At 38.3% G+C, this 19886-nt stretch overlaps 1 protein-coding gene across 3 annotated transcripts in view; it reads right to left on the bottom strand.

The window, feature by feature from the left end:
* Window positions 1-19886, bottom strand: part of AP3B1 (adaptor related protein complex 3 subunit beta 1) — a 143538-nt gene that overhangs the window by 89430 nt on the left and 34222 nt on the right. For all 3 annotated transcript variants that reach the window (XM_082191883.1, XM_082191882.1, XM_082191884.1), the window contains exons 3-7: window positions 17691-17765; window positions 15769-15864; window positions 14200-14360; window positions 13542-13608; window positions 7824-8006 (exon numbers count right to left, since the gene is read on the bottom strand). In XM_082191883.1, the coding sequence (XP_082048009.1) occupies window positions 7824-8006; window positions 13542-13608; window positions 14200-14360; window positions 15769-15864; window positions 17691-17765 (582 nt within the window). The remainder of the gene's footprint in view (window positions 1-7823; window positions 8007-13541; window positions 13609-14199; window positions 14361-15768; window positions 15865-17690; window positions 17766-19886) is intronic.

The raw sequence follows: 19886 nt of genomic DNA, 5'->3' as shown, positions 1-19886 counted from the left end.
AATCAAATACAGCACGAAACCTTGGAGATCAATCAGTGAATCTTCCAGGGTACAAAATCTATTCCCCCAAACAGACCCATACTTTCATATACGCTTAACCACCCATTTCCCTGAGACCATCAAGAGACATTATGAGTTCACATAAAATAACTGCCTGATTATTTGGCATGTTATAAAAAGCATATGCTAACTTCAATGTTTTCAAATATCATACTGCAGAGACAAAAGATTCGGAGAGTAATGGTTTGCTGTTGTTTTCTTAAAACCTACAAGATTGTAAAATTATTGTGCCCAAGTTACTCTATTCAAAACTCAAAAAATATCTGTAGAATCTAAAACTTAAGAGTGTAACTAATTAGGTGAACAAAGGGTGCCCTAAGCTTCTTTTTAGTCATCCTGGCTTTGAAATGGAGAGCTTTATATACTGTAGGTAAACACTAACTACAATTAGTAAAAATGCAGGACTCAGCATTACTAGGCATTAGCTGCTCTGGGCCATTCTTACAGCACAGTGGTGCCTCGCAAAATGAAATTAATTCGTTCCGCGAGTTTTGTCGTCTTGCGATTTTTTTCGTCTTGCGAAGCACGGTGTCAGGAAAGTTTTGGAAAAGCTTCAAAAATCACCAAAGTCTTTAAAAACCTCAAAAAAGGCTACCACACCGCATTCTATGAGTTGCTCCTCGAAGTCAAGTCGCAACTGTATTAACGGTGTTAAGAAAAAGGAAACAAACTTGCAAGACGTTTCCATCTTGCGAAGCAAGCCCATAGGGAAAATCGTCTTGCGAAGCAGCTCAAAAAACAAAAAACCCTTTCGTCTAGCGAGTTTTTTGTCTTGCGAGGCATTCGTCTTGTGAGGTACCACTGTATTCCACATGCTTTTAAGTTGTACACATTTTTTCCTTAGGTATTAGCTATTTAGGGACAGAAACACCATAGACCAGTATTTCCCAACCTTTTTCTGACCGTGGCCCCCTTCCAACCTTGTTTCCTTCCTGTGCCCCACCATGGACATATCCAAGGGGGGCGGGGGAACAGCTGTCCCCCATGAGTAATAATCAATACAAATCAATACAAATCTGAGGTTCTATCCCCCCCCAACAAAAGCCTGCCCTCATTAACTAAAATCCTGGCTACGCCCATACCCCCTCTTGTTCTACCGGTAGAAAGTAGCTATTTAAATGTTTTGTTTGTAAATAGAACATTTTTATTTATAATTTTTATAATTTATTCAAAATGCAATTACATAAAATAATAGAAACATAATGAAATATTGTTGAAGCAGAAAAGCATAGAATCATTTTTCTAGTGCAACCCCCTGCAATGTAGGAAACTCTGCTAAATCATCAACGGCAGATGACCATCCAACATCTGCTTAGAAACCTCCAAGGAAGGAGAGTCCAGAACCTTCCTAGGGAGATCAATCTTCCATGTACAGTATTATAAAAAGTAAACAACACTTATTTGACCCCAGTTATTCGACCCAGAAGGGGAACCTACAGATACAGTCTGTAAGTTCTGTATATATGGGACAATTTTAAAAACAAGTGGTGCTCACTGACTTGGTGCAAAAAGATACTGTCATCTGGAGGAGCCCTGGCTGCCGAGATAAAACACACACCTTTACCTGGGAGTAAGGCCCACTGAACTCAGTGCAGGTTTCGTCTGAGTAGTTATTTACAAGTTAACAAGTTTGCAGCACCAGATGACCCCACTCGGCTAGGTGCTGGGGTGGATTTCACCCCATGCCATCGCTGCTGATGGGCCCTTCGCCCCTTGGCAACATCCGAAGGCTGTAATCTGCTAGGCGCTGGGGTGAATTGCACCCTGCACCTTGCAGAGTCAGGCCCAGCCTGCCACCAGGCCCAGCACTGGCAGCAGCAACAAGCAGCTCTAGCTCGCCCAGCTCTTCCAATTGCCACCCCACCACTGCACTTAGCTGACCTGGGGGTTCTGGATCCCAGAAGGTATTTTCTGAAAATACTACTATACAATAAGTGCAGGTGGAAGTTAAAGAATCCCCTTCACAAATGGTAAATGCAAAATGTGAAAACTTTGCAAAGATGCTTAGGCACTCACTAAGAATTCACTGTATTGTTAACTTACAGTCCAATGATATACCGTATTTTTCGCCCTATAGGACGCACTTTTCCCCCGCCAAAAATGAAAGGGGAAATGTGTGTGCGTCCTATGGGGCGAATGCAGGCTTCAGGAAGCTCTGCGGAGCCCTCAGGAGCCCGGCGCGGAGTTGCGCCGGGCTCCCGATCACTGCGCAGAGCTGCCTGCAGCCCCCAGCTTCGCGCAGCTCTGCGCAGCCCTCCGGAGCCCGGCGCGAAATCGAGCCCGGCTCCCGATCGCTGCCTGCAGCCCCGGGCTTCGCGCAGCTCTGTGCAACCCTAGGGAGACCGGCGCGACTTCCGCCGGGTTCCCTAGGCTTGCGGATAGCAGGCTGTTCTGGGGGCTGGGGTCGGGGGAAGCTTGGGCTTCCCCCGCGCCAGCCCCGCATCTGGGAGGGAAATATTTTTTTCCCTCTTTATTCCCCCCCCAAAAAAAAACCTAGGTGCGTCCTATGGGGCGGTGTGGCCTATGGGGCGGAAAATACGGTACATGTCTATTTCAGAAGTCTCTTTGTGCTTAATGCGGCTTTCTACCAGGTAAATGGGTACAGAACAGCAACCTCAGAGTTTAGGACTGTTATGAGGGAAAACAGGGCACTTGTGATTTTATCAGCTGTATCTTCACTCGGGAAATACTCAGCAATGGGCCAGAGGTCTGTATAATCACTGCAATGACTGAATTCATGAGTAAAATTTAACGCACAGTGCTAGATGTAGTTACTTTATCACCTTTTTTGTTACCTACTGAAGGCAAAGTTGCCAGGCAAGTTCTGAATTCTTATCCCAACAATTATACCAACCGCTATGATTCTATGTAATTAAGCTTGGAACGCACATTTTAAAATCAACAGCTAATGAATTGGTGAACTTGAAAGACATGCTTTCAAGATACTCATTTTTATGAAATAAAAGCTAGAGTGTTTACACACTAAATATTTTAAGTCTTATATCAGTATGACTAGCACTACTGTACTATCACAATATCCTAATAGGTATATGAATCTTTATTCTTTTGTAAGAATGAAGATAATATGGCTTGTACCAAAATTAATACACCATAAACTATGATCTTCCTCTATGTTTATTGGTGGGTCCCTTTACCTGCTGAGGCACACAAAATAATTCAAAATTACTAATCCTGCAAGAGCAGAACATTTAACTTGGGGAGGAGGAAATATACTGCTCTGAAAAAGAAGGTAAATTCATAAAATAAAAATGCAAATATGCATTTTAACATTCTTGAATGTATTAATCTGAAAGGTTTAATTTCCATTTTCCTGCATCAGCTTTATTTATAAAATGTCGTGCCCTATAAATATGCTGTTATTTTCTATAGTCAAGCACCCCCTTAACAAATCTTCTCATTAATATGTAAATTTAAAGTCAATCGGTCTTCTCCCTGACAGCACCATGAATTCCTAGTGCACTGTATAATCGGTTTTGACTTGGCAACCACTATTTATCAAAGATGTCAGTTAGAAAAATTATGGAAAATGCACTGCAATTGATATGACTGCAATATACTTTGTCAACAGTTAATTGTTCCTCAAATCATACATTTACATATAAACAGTCTAAATACTGATCTATAATGATGCAAATAAACTAAATTAAAAATCTGTTCTACTACACAAGAAACCTTGTTATGTGTTTATTTAAGAACCTATTGAAAAAAGCATGGAGACCTGCTGATTTCAAAGAGGTTCTCCTTCTATTTTAGCAATTAAATTAGCAAGAAACCAATCTGGTTTCTGAACTTTCTTGCCCTGTGCAGACATAATACTGCCAATCTCTTAATCATGGTTAAGAGACAGAGTGGCTCCCAGGTTTACAAACACAATCCTCTTTCTTTGTCAGTTTTAACTGTGTTGTAGTATTACATATGGACTGGTACTTATCTAGGCTACCACCAGTGCAGTGGTAATGAATAAAACACTAAAGGAAAAGCAGCATGTAAACCACAACATTTATGAGCTTGGACACACTGCAGTTGTGCTGGGCCTCTATCAGGCAGCCTTTACGAGTGAGCAGCTAGTGATATTGCCTGTTCTTAAAAACTGCAATACCTTGTCATCCTTGTGGCAGCAAAAGCAAAAAATGTGCCCATGACCACAAGAATGGTACAGAAAGAAACAAGGATTTGAATGAAAAGTGAGATAACTACAATAAATTTTCCAACAGCATCAAAAATACAACTTCATTTGTTGCAACTATTATGAAGGTTTGGGGTAAGATATGAAATGCTGTTGTGGCAATTCATCTAAAACTCCTTCACAACTGAAAATTTTAAAAAGTGGCTGAAACAACAAACATGAATTATTTTCTTTCACTGCAAGTCCTATCAAATCAGTAACCAGTGATGGGCAATGCTGATGGCAGCAACGAACATTATGAAAATCTAATTTACTGCATTATTTGCTTCGAAGTTATCAAATAAAAACAGAATGATAAAAAAAATTATAGAATGCAGCAAGGTGACTGAATCATTGAATGAATGCTATTCATCTCCCTCAAGCACAATAATATTCCTTTACAGAGCATGTTAATAGAAGTACACTAAAGAAGAAAAGAAAAAGACATCTAGATATGAACAGGAATGTTAGTGTGCAGGTTAAACATCTTGTTTCACATGTAACTGGAAGCAGCATTGTCTTTTCTGTTCTGACTAGACTGACTTTGATCAATCCAGGTCATGAAGCTATTTGCACTACATATCATAATTTTGTGAAAAAAGTACTATGTACATAGGAAGGGGAATGACAAATGGGAAGAAAGACTTCAGGATTGCACCAATCTCATCGCTGCTGAACCTGTTTATCATGAATACAGCCACACACAGCCTTCGAGTCAGCAAAGGAAGCTACAACTTCAATTAACTGGATAACCCATTCTTCAAGGACATCCCCAAAATGAAGATGGGTGTATAGCATTAATTGATCCCAGTGAGACGCTGATATAGTCTCCAGAAAATGCCTTGTATATGCTGGCTGAAACTTATATACAGTGGTACCTTGGGTTACATACGCTTCAGGTTACAGACTCCGCTAACCCAGAAATAGTACCTCGGGTTAAGAACTTTGCTTCAGGATGAGAACAGAAATAGTGCTCCAGTGCCACGGCGGCAGTGGGAGGTCCCATTAGCTAAAGTGGTGCTTCAGGTTAAGAACAGTTTCAGGTTAAGAATGGACCTCCAGAACAAATTAAGTACTGGCAATGAATGACCAGGAAAGATATCTGTGGTAAATATCGCAATAAAAATGTCAACAGATGTAAAGTGTGCAACAGCTGTAAAAAAAATCTATTTTAGGACTCATCAGGAAAGGGATTGAAAATAAAACTGTCAATAGCATAGCATTATACTAATCTCTGGTAATCTTTTAATAGTATATGCAGTTCTGCTTGCGGCGCCTAAAAAAGAATATTGTAGAACTAGAAAAGGTTCAGAAAAGAGTACCCAGAATGATCAAGGGGAATTATGAGTAAATATTACAGTATGAATGCACAAACCCAATCAGATAAAAGTGTCATTTATTCTTGCCTATATGAAACAAGTCAAAAAGCTAAGCATCCATCATCCATTGAATCATATACACACTAGGGGCTGCCACCACTGCTTGCTCCACCCACCAACCCCACCTACCTCCTTGCCAACAGACCTTTCCCCCCACATGACCAAACACGCTCCCTTTATGCCTCCCCCGTGCTCACCAACTCTCCTTTTAAAAATTTGGGGGAGGTGCTTCACAGAGTGGCTTGCTAAACTGCTGTGTGAAGAGCCTCCCCTGCTACATTATGCCTTGCTGCAGATGTGTTTAACAGAGGGGACAGCAGTGCACATTCCCTCCCCTCTCCCTGGGCCTGCCTACTTGTGTGACCACCAATATGGCAGACGATGACTACACCTTACATTGTGTGTGTGTGTGCGCGCGCGCGCATGCGCAAAAGTTCTATTCTGCCAACATTAAGGAAAAAAATATCATGGTGTTGCACAGCATACAATTACATTCCTAAAACACTGTATAACCTCCTGTCAACCTTGGGGATAAAGCAATGGAAAAACCCAATCCAAGTGTCTGCACACAACATGTAGGCAAGGACATGTGATGCTTAGAAGAAACCTTTCAAACAATATATGCAGAAGATAAAATACCACACGTCAACACAAAAAACAGTAACACACTGTAATGAGTATGGGTTGCTCGTGCGTAAGTTGCCACCTCTCCTGGCTATGTTGCCTGGTTAAACCTTTCTGTCTGGACAGCCCTTCACTTCGTGGCTGCCTCAGTCGCTAGCAGGATCCGTCAGTGGGCGTTTCTTAAACCTTTTCCAACATAAAAGTTGTTTGACGCCAAGTCTCCTCCTACTCTCCCTGCGCGGAAGTCTTCTGCGCAGGGAGGGCGTGGGTAGCGGAGGACCCGTGCTCTCCCCGCTGGTGTCCAGTGAAGAGTCCTGGAGCCCTCTCGCGATTCCCCCATCAGCCCCCCTTTATCCCTGGTGTTGCGCTGATTTGCTTCCCCATCTGTTGAGCTGCCTCTCTCCCTGCTGGGCCCTTCTCCAGCATCATTTGAGAGCCTTCCCTCCGCCTCTAGCTCCGATGTCAGTTCCCTGACACACACATAACATTATCTTGTAGTACTGCAAGTGTTACTAGGGGATAGAATTTAACATACAGTGGTACCTCGGGTTAAGTACATAATTCATTCCGTAGGTCTGTTCTTAACCTGAAGCACTGCTTTAGTTAATGGGGCCTCCCGCTGTTGCCACGCCGCTACCACACGATTTCTGTTCTCATCCTGAAGCAAAGTTCTTAATTTGAGGTACTATTTCTGGGTTAGTGGAGTCTGTAACCTGAAGCGTATGTAAGCCAGGTACCACTGTATAAGTGTAGGAAATACACCTTACGACGGGATGAGAGCAGTAATAGAATGATGGTAAATCAAAATGCTCTCACCAGTTTTAAAATGCAGGAAGCCAGTACAACTCAATCTGACAAAAAATCCAATATGATCAATAATCCATTAAGTAAGCCTTGTATTTAACAAATCGCCTGGTAGTAATAGGTGACCAAGAATTCCATGCAGATGAGTGGGCTGGCAGAAAAGGAGAAGATAATTTCATTCCTTCTCTACCAACCCACTTTCTTACTGTGCTACGCATGAGGAAAGAAGGATCTGTTTGTCCACAACTAGTACAAAACAGAGATAGATCTGTCCTTCTCCAGCAAACCTGCTTGATATAATGGTTTTTTTCTACTTTTTTCCTGCAAGGTAGTAACTTTTTCCTGCAAGGTAGTAACTTTTGTGTAACTTGTGTGAGCCAAGTTACAAGACTACACTAATCTTCAAGATCAATCTATCTGCTTGACTGTAAAGTGTCAGAAAGTGTGGCATTGCAAGTGTATTTCCAGAAATACAATGACTAAGACTTCATTTAGAAGATCCAATCACTAGCTGATGTGGAGAGGAGTTGACTGCTCATTCCCCACAAAAATGTTTTCTCTCAGAAATCTACAAAATAATGATAAGTTTATTCATTTTGATACTCATTGTCTGATGGTCTTGATGCATGACAAATCATTAACGATGCTAATAAGCAAACTGTTGGATCAGTTGTACTGGCCATCTGAGAGCTATTCCTGAAATTGTTTGTTACTAAGCTTGCTCCTAACAAGCTAGAAGTATTCAAAGCAACTTTTTAAAAGTTACTTACCTCTTTCCAAGGGCTGACAAACTGCATGCGTGCGTATCGAGTCAGCATGTGGATGATGACAACTTGTCCCCATTCCTCCACATCCACCAACAGATTACAGAGTTTTCTGTAGTTCTTGTGAATCAGATCTATTCTGTCTGGACAAACTTCTTCAAATGCCATCACAACACTTCCTGCTACAAGCTAGAGAACAAGAATCAAGCATATAAGAATCAGTAACTCCAATGGACTTACAATAAGTTTGAACGACAAGCTGTAGGAAAGGGCGTGTAGGTTAAGACTACTCAGCAAGTTTGTGAGAAATGCAGCTGCTATGTTGCCTTTATTTCATTTTATTTCCTATCTTGTGGAAATGCTCTCCAGACAGTGGATGTGCCACTTTATCTAATTGGCTACATCTGCTTTAATTGTCCGTCATTGATATGACTTTATTCATTGGCAAAAAGCACTTAAAGGTGGGAAGAGCACTTGTCAATCCAGAAGAACTCAGCCATAGAGGACCACTCTTCAGGCAGATGTGTCATTTATTCATTTAAGATTATATACATATAACTGGGTCTATGCCCCTGCTCGCTCTGCTCACCAACCCCACTGCCATTCCTCCCATATTAACCCCCTCGAGCTTCTCTTTCCCACCTTATGTAACTACTAAGTTTGCTTTTAAGATTCTGAACCCTATTTCTGAAGCCACTTCTTTCTTTTATTCTGCAGTCCTGCTTCGCACCTCTTTTCACCTTCATCCCCATTTCCACACCACCTCCTTCTTTCTTTTGTGCAACCCCATTACATGCAAACCAACCCCATGGTAACCCCTTGCATCTTCCTACTCCCAATTATGGAGCCATTTCCCCCTCCTTTTCTTCAGACCCTTTCATGCCCCTGCTTTCATCTTCAACCCCATTCCCTCCTTTTTGGGAACTCCCTTTGCACCCCCCATTTTCACTTTCACCTCCTTTTCTTCTCCACCCTTCTCCTTACTTCTTCAACTCTCCCTTGCAAACAGATCACTCCCATTTCCATGCCTTATTCACTCTCTCATTGTACAGCCCCCTTGGCACACACAGCTCATGATGATGTATGTTACTGTAGCTTTAATATGAATATGAGCTTAAGAGCAAGCCCATCAGCTATCTTGTTCAGTTAGATAAGGTGTAGTTCAGTTGATGGATGTAGTAGGTATAGGGGTGTCCACTTGTTAATATCGCTTCTAAATAACAGCACTGAATCTGAAACTTGAAGACAACACATAGTACCAGGAGTAAAATACATTGCAGGAAGGTACTATGGAATATTTGAGGGCTCTTCATTCTTCAATTCTTTCACACAGTGTTTGAAACTCCCATTGCTCTAGGAGCATTTTGCGACAGGGAATTTCACAAATGCAAGCAGTTTTTGAGCTCTGGGCACTGTACTATGCTTAAGATTTCAGATTAAAATCGCCACTGTTACTCAGAAGTAAATCCCAACCAAGTTCAATGGGGCTTCCTCCCAAGTAAAACGTGCATGAATTGGGTACCTGAAAACTTTCTTTTCATTTCCTTTAAACCCAACATGTTTTGTTTCGGCTTTAGTTGCCTTGTTTAATGTACTTTTAATGCATGATGTGCTTTAAAATTTGAAATATACTAGCCAGTTAGTTATGATGGTTTGAGTAGTGCATGTTAAAAGTGTTATCTACCTCAGACTTTAAGCAGTGATGCTTAAAATCAAAACACATTTTGGAGTGGAATCACTGAAGGACCCATAAGTCTTTGTCCATATAAAAAAATTATTAAATGTTCAGCCATAAATGAGTACTTATATCCACACTAGTGTTTGCAGACTACAGTATTGTCTATATATACCAGAGAAAGCAAGAGATCATATGCCACGGATGGCAAAAAATGAATATTTACTGTGCCATCCTCTTAAAACATATACAACAAATTCAAACTTTATCTGTCCCCTATAATAATATGTAGTACAAAAGGTACATATTAGCCACATACACTCTCACGTTCCTCTGTCACAAAATTATATTACATCCTAAGATTGTTCAAAGATTAATGAGATTACCTTCCTGAATGATAAGCAGTGTGCCACTTTATTTCAGACAGCCTTAAAAAACCATTTTGAACCTTTTGATTTTTTTATCTACCAATTGTTGCTTGTACAAGAGTTAGCAAAAATACAAGTAGTACTGAAAATAATGCATCTCATTGCCCTGTCAGCTATCAGTTGCAAATATGACATAACCACTTGTCACTGTGTATTGCCTATTATCTCTTCCCACCCCTCCAGCAACTGCTTTAATAAAATTTTGTTTTGTTTCCACCACATGCTATGCAAAATAGCTACTATGATCAGGCTTCTGTATGAAGCAACTGATATGTATGCAGTTAAGCATGCATGTGAAGCCGCTTTCTGTAAGAAAATTAATGTCACCTTCTAGCAGAGCACTGGGGATCTGCATTTCAACCTCTAAAATTTCCCCAATGATTTAAAGTAAGCAATTAAATAGAAGTACAATTTATTGAAATGGCACTTTTGGAAAAATATTAAATACAACGATATTCACTTGTTAGAGTTTTCCCCTATTTTTTGGTTGACATTTGGTTTATTAGTATGCACCTACGATTACAACTGAAAGAAAACAGCTCAGAATATAGTCTTGCTATTATGCTAAACAAGTTCCAGGTCCTGTGGGGATTTCACAAATTACCAATAACTATAAACGTGACGTTGCATTTATTGTCTCCAGCCCTGCTATGTACTGGTACCTGCTGGTCCCAGCATGTATACAACTCATTCCATAAAGAAGGGAATTGATTATTTGTAAAGGACTAAAGAAAATGCATTATACTTACATTTATTTTCTATATCACATCACTTGTAGGAGGAAAATGTCTCATTGTTGAAGTTTACAATCTTTTTCTTTCTACAGTTTTTACAACTATTTACATTAGTTAACACTGCCATTAATTAATATTATCAAGATTACCTGACTACATATGAAAGCATGCAAGCTTGCATATAAAATAAAAATATTGCACTTAACAAACCTTAAATGTTGCATATATAAAAAAGAATTCTTTCTGTCCATTCCCCCTATTTACATTATCTAAACACATACATACACCAAGATCCCACAAACAACCTATAAACCTGCAATTATTTAGCTAAACATAAAAATTCGTAATCATTGTAGCTACAGGTGCTACTTCTCCACAAGAGTTTTAAGGGGAGCGAAATGAAGAATAGGTACTCCTCATTTGCCAATATTCAATTTAAATTTCATATTACCCTAAAATTAAGGCTACACACAGAAAGCTCAGAATGTTGCCTTTTGGCTAGCTAATTACCAGTTAGGCAGAAACTGACATTTCCAAGACTACTAATAGTAAACTAAGACATTGTTCTTTCTACACCTTGAAAGAGGGTGTGCAAATTCAGTAAACACAAAGGTGGGGAAAAATCAATTTGTGTATTTAGAATGGCAGGTCTTTCACAAGGAGTAAGAATCTTCAGCATCCACTTTAAAAAGTTCATTGTATTTATGAAAAGATAGAGATATGAATATTAACTTATTTGTAACAACTCCATCATATAACACTCCACTCCACCCTCCACGCCAGAATTTACAAACATGTTCTGCGCTAAACATAAATGATTAACAGTAAGTTCTTTCCAATTCAAGCTATAATTTGAATTGATCTTGATTCTACATGTTTTTAGACAACAGCACACCTCAAAGCAAATTTTCACTATGCTGGGACCTATCTAAATATTTGGGAAACAGCTGATGATCTTAGTTTATTAAATGTTCAATATCCCATAAAACATTGAATTAAAACAAAATGATTCAATCAAAACATTTAAAAAAACAAAAAACAGTTTACAGTGACACTGACATACTGAGATGAAAATTAAATAGTTTTTTTGTGCAAGAAAAAATAAATCACACCTACAAAACTACCAATGAGCTCAACAAATTCAAATACAGCTTTCCATTTATGTATTTTTTATATTAAAGCAATAAACATGGTTCATTTGTCTTTCACTGGTTGCCACGTTTTTCTGTGCTGTTGCTATGAACTTCAGCCATTAGCTGCGCTCCAAGGTAAACTACATGAACCATCAACAAAAGTGACACCCAATCTATGGAGTTCATATTTTCTCCAGATTATCTATGCTAGTTGACAAGCTGGTAATGAAAAAAATCACACTAAGCAAATGGTTCCTCTAATAACAATAAATTTTCTATAAAATTATGAAGGGTACAAAATGTTTCCTTGCATCTATTTTGTCATGAATTCTAATTAACGTTGCAAAAACCTGAGAGTGCTGGGTCATCACAAGAAGTGTATCGAGGTTTGATTGATAATATGGTGCAAGTTGGCCTATGCTGCCAACATTTCCTTCTCTTAAATTAATGGCCATCCCACCTGCCCTAATCATACAGCCCAAATGATATTCCCCTTCTTATTTCAATTTTCTGGAAGCATGGAAGCTGGTAAAGATCAGTCATTTATCTTCTAATAGCTGGATAATAGATCTATCACAATACAGCATCTGCACAAACTCAAGTTATTTTCCCACCACAGCAGTAAAGCTTTTTATCAACATTGAATCAATAACTTTGGAAAATACTAGGTTACACTTACATCTGTAATCTGAACGCCACACATTACTTCTAGCATATCTGTTAAATATGTTAAAAGAATGCACCTTACTTTGTTCCATTTTCCCAAAGGTAATATTCTAGTTTAGAACACATCAGTAATCTCATCACAAAGCCATCACCAATTCTTCAGCTCATTTTTAACAAGCAAATTATTTGACCTCCCAAGAGTCAGCTGCTACAGATAATCCTATCTAGCCTTCACAGGGCACACGGCACTCAAGAAAGCTGTATTTACACCCACAGCTGGAGACCTTAAAAGCCCTTTGAACATCAGTGAACTAAGAATCTGCTATAAAATAGCGGTGAGATTGTCATCCTTACTCCACAACTTTAACATTTTGTGTCTAAGGATGAAAGAAAACCATTTTATTTCTATTCAAGATTCCAGGGAGCCAAAATATAACAAAGTCCATAGAATGGCAACTTGTTACTTTCCCAACATTCAACCTTGGATCATCCTAGGGACTCATATGACAATTTGGATCACAGTGAAACAGTGGCCAGAGTGTTTTCCCTAAAACTGTAAGAGGATGCCATTTTTCTTCTGACTCACACATGTCAATAATCATGGCACGCATTAACAATGAAGATGCTCTCCATACCAGACTGCATATCATGGTGTTATGTGTGGTCTATAAAGGCCAAATCTGCTAAGGAACTAATCTGAATACAGTAGCCTTCTCAGTAGCTACCTGGACATCTTTCAAAAGATGCTGTTGCTTCTAGAACTGGTTTCCAGCATTCACACTCAAACAGCTACACAGGGGGAAAGGAAGAAGAAACTTAATGACTGAATTTTTATGGGTTTATTTATATAAGAATTGATCTTAAAATGTCTCTTCTTGGCCTCAGTCCTTTCAGAAAGGACTGTAATATAAACCAAAAAAATAAGTAAGGCACTGGTAACATGTTTCTCCACCCACAGTGCCAAATTGTGTCTTCTGCCTGTCTAGTCATTCTACCCTGTTCAGATTAAAGTTTAAAGTACCATAAAGTTACAGGTGAAAAGAAGAGTTTTGATTGCATTACAAAGAAGCTGAATCTGTATTACTTACAGTGCTCTTGTCTTTCAGAAGTTTCTCTATCACTTCAATTAACAGTTCTTTTTGCTCAGGATCAAGACTAAAAAGTGAACAAAAAGAATTCAGATTCTCTCATTTTAAGAGTGGAATTATGAATTTCACCAAGGCTTATTCAAGCTACTTCTTAATGAATGGGCTGCAAGTCCTGCACGCCATCCTTTCAACCCTGCCCATGGAAATAAAATATTTAAAGTTCTATTAAGAATATCCGGTCAAGCTGCAGGCTTCATTTCTTTGTTTTGCTCAACAGACTATGTTTTAACGGTGTTTGGTGCTGTACTAGGTTCTTTCATGGATCTTCTATTTATGGTTGTGAAACGCTTTAAGGATTTTTTGATGGAAAGCAGTCTAAAAATTATTTTAAATACAACAAAAAATGTATGCAAAATGAAATCAAACAATTAATGGCAGGAGTTTATCTGACTAATGAAATAACTTTGATAAGTGCTGCAAAGATACAGCACTGACTGGTCTTCACTCTGTTAATTCAGAACCTTTAGTCAAAGTTGTCTTGCTCATTTTATGCCCATTAGCAGGAAGCAGTTATCAAAAGCTGTAGCTAAACTTCATTATAACACACTCTACTGAGCACTAAATACCTATCTTCCATATTTATGGCTAGAGAACATACCTGTAAAGCTTTTGGATTGCATGGGCGGCATTTTTTCTAACGTAGGGTGATAAATCAGCTGATGCTTCTTTGATAGCAAGCATCATAATCGGAACAATAATTGGCACTCTGATGCTGGATAGAACTCTCAAAGCACTTGCACGGATTAACTGATTGGGATCCTAAAATAAAAATAAAATACCAATAGTCATTAGATAAATTCAAGCATATGCTCTTTTGTACTGGAGACTATTTTTTAAATGTCATTTTAAGTTCTTAGTTATAATTCAACACTTAGTCAAAATAGTCTCCAGTACAAAAGAGTGCCTTCCATTTATTGCTACTATTGTAAACAATAATTCTGCAGGCAAGTCATTGTCTGTTTTCCAAATGAAAACACCAAGATTAAGAGAATCATTTGCCCAGGACCAAAGTAGTCCATAGAAAGAGGGAAAACTGCAAGAGATATATCAAATGTTATACTGTATTGCAACAATGTTACTTTGTCAACCCAGGGAGATACCTCATAATTAAATTTAAAATCTTGATTTTGCTTTATGATGATAGTTAAATTGCTTGTTATTGTAACATGTAAATATTGTAACATTTTGTCTCTCTCTTTAGATTCCCTGCTGTTTGCACAGGACTGATACACAGTTCAAGCCTGTACACTACTCAAGTATACATGTAAGAAATATTTCTCCATACTCTTAACACCACCAAAGTTGTTAAAAGCACCTGAGCTCACCCCACAATCCAAACCCAAATTATGGGGAAAACTGCTCTAAAGCCTGAGACAACCATGTCTGTAGCAGCCAAGGTTTACATTTCCCTTTTCTCATCTGGGCATGAAGCCCTTTTCAAGAAAGGCATGTTACCAAGCGACGAAGGCAGGATCTTTATAAAACGTGGATGCAAATCTGGTATGCTTTTAGACAGTATTCTGATAAAATAAAGAGAAGCGACAGCCAAAGTAGCGTAAAACATCAAAACTAAGGATTGCTTAGCTTGAATGTCAATACCAAGCAAGGCTTAAAAATGTTCAGGCACTGACTGCATAATTTCCAAGCTGCCCCCAAATCAGAACAGAATCAGTCAAACATGTGCTTCTGATCCTACCTTTTTAAACCTAAAACATCTCACTGCAGTAGCAAGATCTCATTTCCACATCCCCATGGTTCTGAGCCCATTATTGGGAAAGGCATGTAAATGACACATCAGAGTTGAATAACTTCATCTCTGCTACATAAACTGATTATCTTTTAAATTAGGAATGAGGGAAAGCAGTCTTTACAAAATTCACAAACTTTCTGCTTGTGTGTGACTAACATGACTAAACAAATGCATACTTGATATGCAAAACCAGAATATTTTCTAAGCAAAGCTGATCCCCCAAATGGAGTCTCTGTTTAATAACAGTAGCCATACCAAGTAGGCCAGCATCATCACCATAAGGTTCTAGGACATGTTAAATATTCCTCTACTCATTCTTAGCTAGTTAGTTTTTACTTTCCCCAATAAAAAATATGTGTACCTTTGTAATGACAGACAACTTCCCAGGAAAACACTGCTAACTAGACATTTACTCACTTTCAGAGCACGCTGAAAGGTGCTAATTGATAGCAATGCCAGGTCCTGCTGCTCCTCTGCATAGCGCATCAGGTATACGTATACAAGTTTTTTAATCTGAAAAACAAATTAGTTCATAATAGTAAAAAACTAACTGGTAGCAGACCAGCATAAGATACAAACATGCAAATAAAATAAAGCACATAAGACTTAAAGAGGAGAGGGATAAAAGTTAATAGTTAAAAGTGGTTATAAACTTAAAGCAGATAGACACAAAAGACAAGCGGTTGAAAGGAACAATAAGGGAGGGAATGTAAAGCACCACAGGTCTTGCATTCTGTTGTTGTAGTTGTTGAGGTTCATGATAGTCAAATCAGAATCATTTAATATAGTTCAGAATATACACTCTAACAGATGTCCAGGAAGAATTTTGCCTTCCAAACTTATTTTATGCAATGTGTATTTCTGAAGGGGCACAGTCATGAAGAATGGTCATTGTATCTTCCCTAGGACAACAGATTCACAGATTAAAGGCTTCCAAGCTCTAGTTTCATAAGTACTACAAATTAGTCAGTTTGATCTTGCTTAGGCTTAAAAAAAGTATGCTTCAGTTAAGTTCTAAATGAAGTCTGTGTACGTTTAACTAAGCACAGAAAAATTTGTTCTGAGTTACAAACTGACCATAAGGGTTTATATTGGAAACTCTGAAAACCCCTTAACTACAGCTGTGCTATAATTATTATCACTATATGAAGAAATATTTTTCTGCCCATTCTGTCAAAAAGCAAGATAATGAATCACAGAAGGTTAGGAGCCACTAAATTATTTGTTGTTCTACTATGAAGAAGCAGCAATCAACATTGACAACAAGAGGCCTTTGTAGTGAATGACTGCAGGTGTGCAGAGAAAGCCTACTTTCCTTGAAACCACTCTGAGACTAGAGGCAGGAGGACTTTGATTTCGTGCCTAGACCATTCTTTTATCATTTACCTTCATTCAATGTTACAGCACTCCTCCCTTTAAAACTAATAATAACAGTGCCATATTAGAGCTGAGGAACACAGGCAGATCTGTTTAATTAGTTTATCAATACAAGTATATCAAACTTCATGAGTTATTGACTAAACCTTTGATTATTTCTGTTCTACACCACCAATTGCTTTCTAGGTCACTTTTCTGCATCTTTTGACATGACACATATAACAAGACTAGGGCAGAATGCTCTTATGAAAATGAATTTTACTAGAACAACAAAACGTTTTTCACTACTTTTGAGGGCAAAAATTCCTTCCCACCCATGTCACACGCCCTCTGTATGATTCCAGTTTTTAAAAGGAATTCTATGCTGGAACACCACCCATAGAAGAGAACGAGTGAACAAGCATGACCCATGCCCTGGTTCTATGTTGGCAGAGTACACAGCATCATTGGCAAGTATCCAAAAGGTCACTTTGCAAGCCTCAAATTACAACCAGCTCCCCTCCCAGCAGTCAAAATGCCATTCAGAATGCACTGAAACAGTGCAGTTTTTGCCCACAGAAAGGTTGTTTTATTTCTATTGCTACAGCACTGTAAAGAAATAAAACATGCAGAAACATGAGGCCTGGTATAAAATATAAGTATTCTAACATTATGCAGTCTTTTGCTAGTTATTGTAGAAAAGCGCCAGAGGTTAATTTTATTTTATTCAAAGTTCTTGCATCCAATGATACATGCCCAGTATCTGTCCAGCACATGGTTCACTTAACAAGTATTTCACCACTTTACTATGTACCAAACAAATTCTGAATACAGTACATGATTTCCTCTATTTCAGCATACAGTTAAATCTACAAGTATTTTTAACAGTGAACTCTGATAAAAAAACACTTTCATGGGTAGAATTGAAAATATTTACATTATAAAAGAATAAAATTGCAAGGGTATAAGCTTTGTTATCATACCTCAATATTTTTACTCGCTACATTCTTCACTACGGAAGGAAACAATTCAGATGCATTCTTCCCTCTGGCAATCATCTTGGAACAGAAAATAAAACATTTATTATAGTATCATAGAATTGGAAGGGACCCAAGGGTTATCTAGTCCAACCACCTGCAATGCATAAATAATTATATTATAACAATTATATTTCTGCAATGCAGAAAAATTATAGCACACTATTTTCAAATAAAGTTCATGATTATGCTATTAGGGACTTAAATTAAGTTACTATATTTCACTTCTGAAATTCTTCAGAGCATCTTCATCTTTAAAGCCAGTTAAATGTGTCCTTTAAAATATCGCAAGTTGTCTACTAGATAGCCACGCAACTATTTTTTTTTTTTTACAATCTGAAAAGTGTATGAAAGATTTACAAAACACAAGCAGTTTTGGTATTTATTGGGCAAGAAAGTAACAAACACAAAAGGAAGGCAAATCAGAACACTCTTGGCATTTCTATTCAACTGTATTAGTCATTCTCTGCCAGGATATCCTGTGAATTTTTGCTCTGATACATACCTAGCTAAATTAAGATAGAAACTGACAGGACAATCCTAAGAATGCTTACTCAGAAAATCCACTGATTTCAGAATTACTTCTAGGTAAATGTTTACCGGATTGCAGCCTAATTTTACCATTTCCAGAATTAATGCTTTCCCCACTAACAGGTCTCAGATAATTTGGCTGAGCAGTTTAATACGACAACATATGAAAAAAGTTTCAGGCATATTTATAAACACACACAATTTGTTGTGATGGTATATTTGGAATATCACTAGCTTTAATATATATCATGGAAATTCACATGTATCTTGCATTATTTAACTGACCAACCATAATAGCTGCAGTGTACCATGTAAATATGTATTTAGGATCTTTTTAAAGTGTATTTTGTCTCATTAAGTCATAATGATCAGTGTAAATCCTCCTTTGTTCATGGCTCATTAACCCAAGAGAACATAATGGGTCTTTCAAAGACCAAGATATCATTTCAGTTTAGCAGCTTTAAATAGCCTGAATGTTAAAAGCTTTGGTACTGCATATTATATAGAATGAGAGGTTAAGAGTTTGCGATCAGGAAAGTTTCTTTGCTAACCTGTTGCAGTTCACAACACAGTAAAATTCTGGCTATCGTAACCAGTGCTTTACAAATTACCCTTTACAACAGCAATGCAACTGCTCAGCCTAGCTGTAATAGTGTGAGTGTAGAATCTATGCTGGAGTCTGAAGCTTTAGCTCTGTCATACTATAAATCTGGGTACTATTCTCTCACTATAACATTAAGCAATCTCTCCATTGGCTTATTTACAACATAAACTCACAGTTCATTATCTACTTTCAGGGTATGACAGGGTGGACTGATTTAAATCAATGAGATTTCAACCAGATACACACCCTTAAAAGGGAAAGATTTGAATTATTGGTTTAAATCAAGTTTTCTATTTTGAAACTTATGGTATTTCCTAAAGAAGAATAGAGTAGTTAATCAGCTTTCTGTACCACTTAAAGCAATCACAATCCAGAACCAGATTACTATGGCCAGGAGGTCCCATGCACCTGTAAACTGGCAGAAGAAACAAAGTGCCTAGTAGCTAAGCAGATTTACATGTCCCAATTACAGAACCAAAATGCTGTTAGTATTGTGGACTTTAAAATGTTCTCCATTCCAAGGATATAGGTTGCATTTAATCTTAGTAAATACAAATGGAAGTTCCTCACTGGTGAGGGTGGTACATACTCATGTCATTTATTTCTGGGCCTTACCGTACTCAAGTCTGTCAGAGGCAACTTTGGTTTGTGAGAAATTGGGTGTACTAGTGGGCTGCATCATACTTTGATCAGGTAGAATTTTACCTACACATTTTTCCGTCTTGGTAAGCCAATTGGCAAGAGGCTTCTTTGTATCATTTTTTAAAGAGAGAGAGAGAGAGAGAGAGAGAGAGATAAGAATCCACAGGATCTGCAGGCCCAATTTAAAATTCCTCCTCTTTGCCACAGGCTCATTGGGTACATTACTCTACTGCACTGTCAATCAAAGGGTTAGTCAGCTAGCCATGACTCACAGCAGAAATAAAACTACAGTCCAGTAGCAATTTAAAGGCTAGCAAATGTCTTACTGGATAAGCATTCATGGATTAGCAAGAATGATGGACTTG

This window comes from Podarcis vaucheri (genome assembly GCF_965113315.1).
Source record: "Podarcis vaucheri genome assembly, chromosome: 11".
NCBI classification, from domain to species: domain Eukaryota; kingdom Metazoa; phylum Chordata; class Lepidosauria; order Squamata; family Lacertidae; genus Podarcis; species Podarcis vaucheri.
The sequence above is the reverse complement of the archived record's forward strand: the minus strand, read 5'-3'. Positions and strand labels throughout refer to the sequence as shown.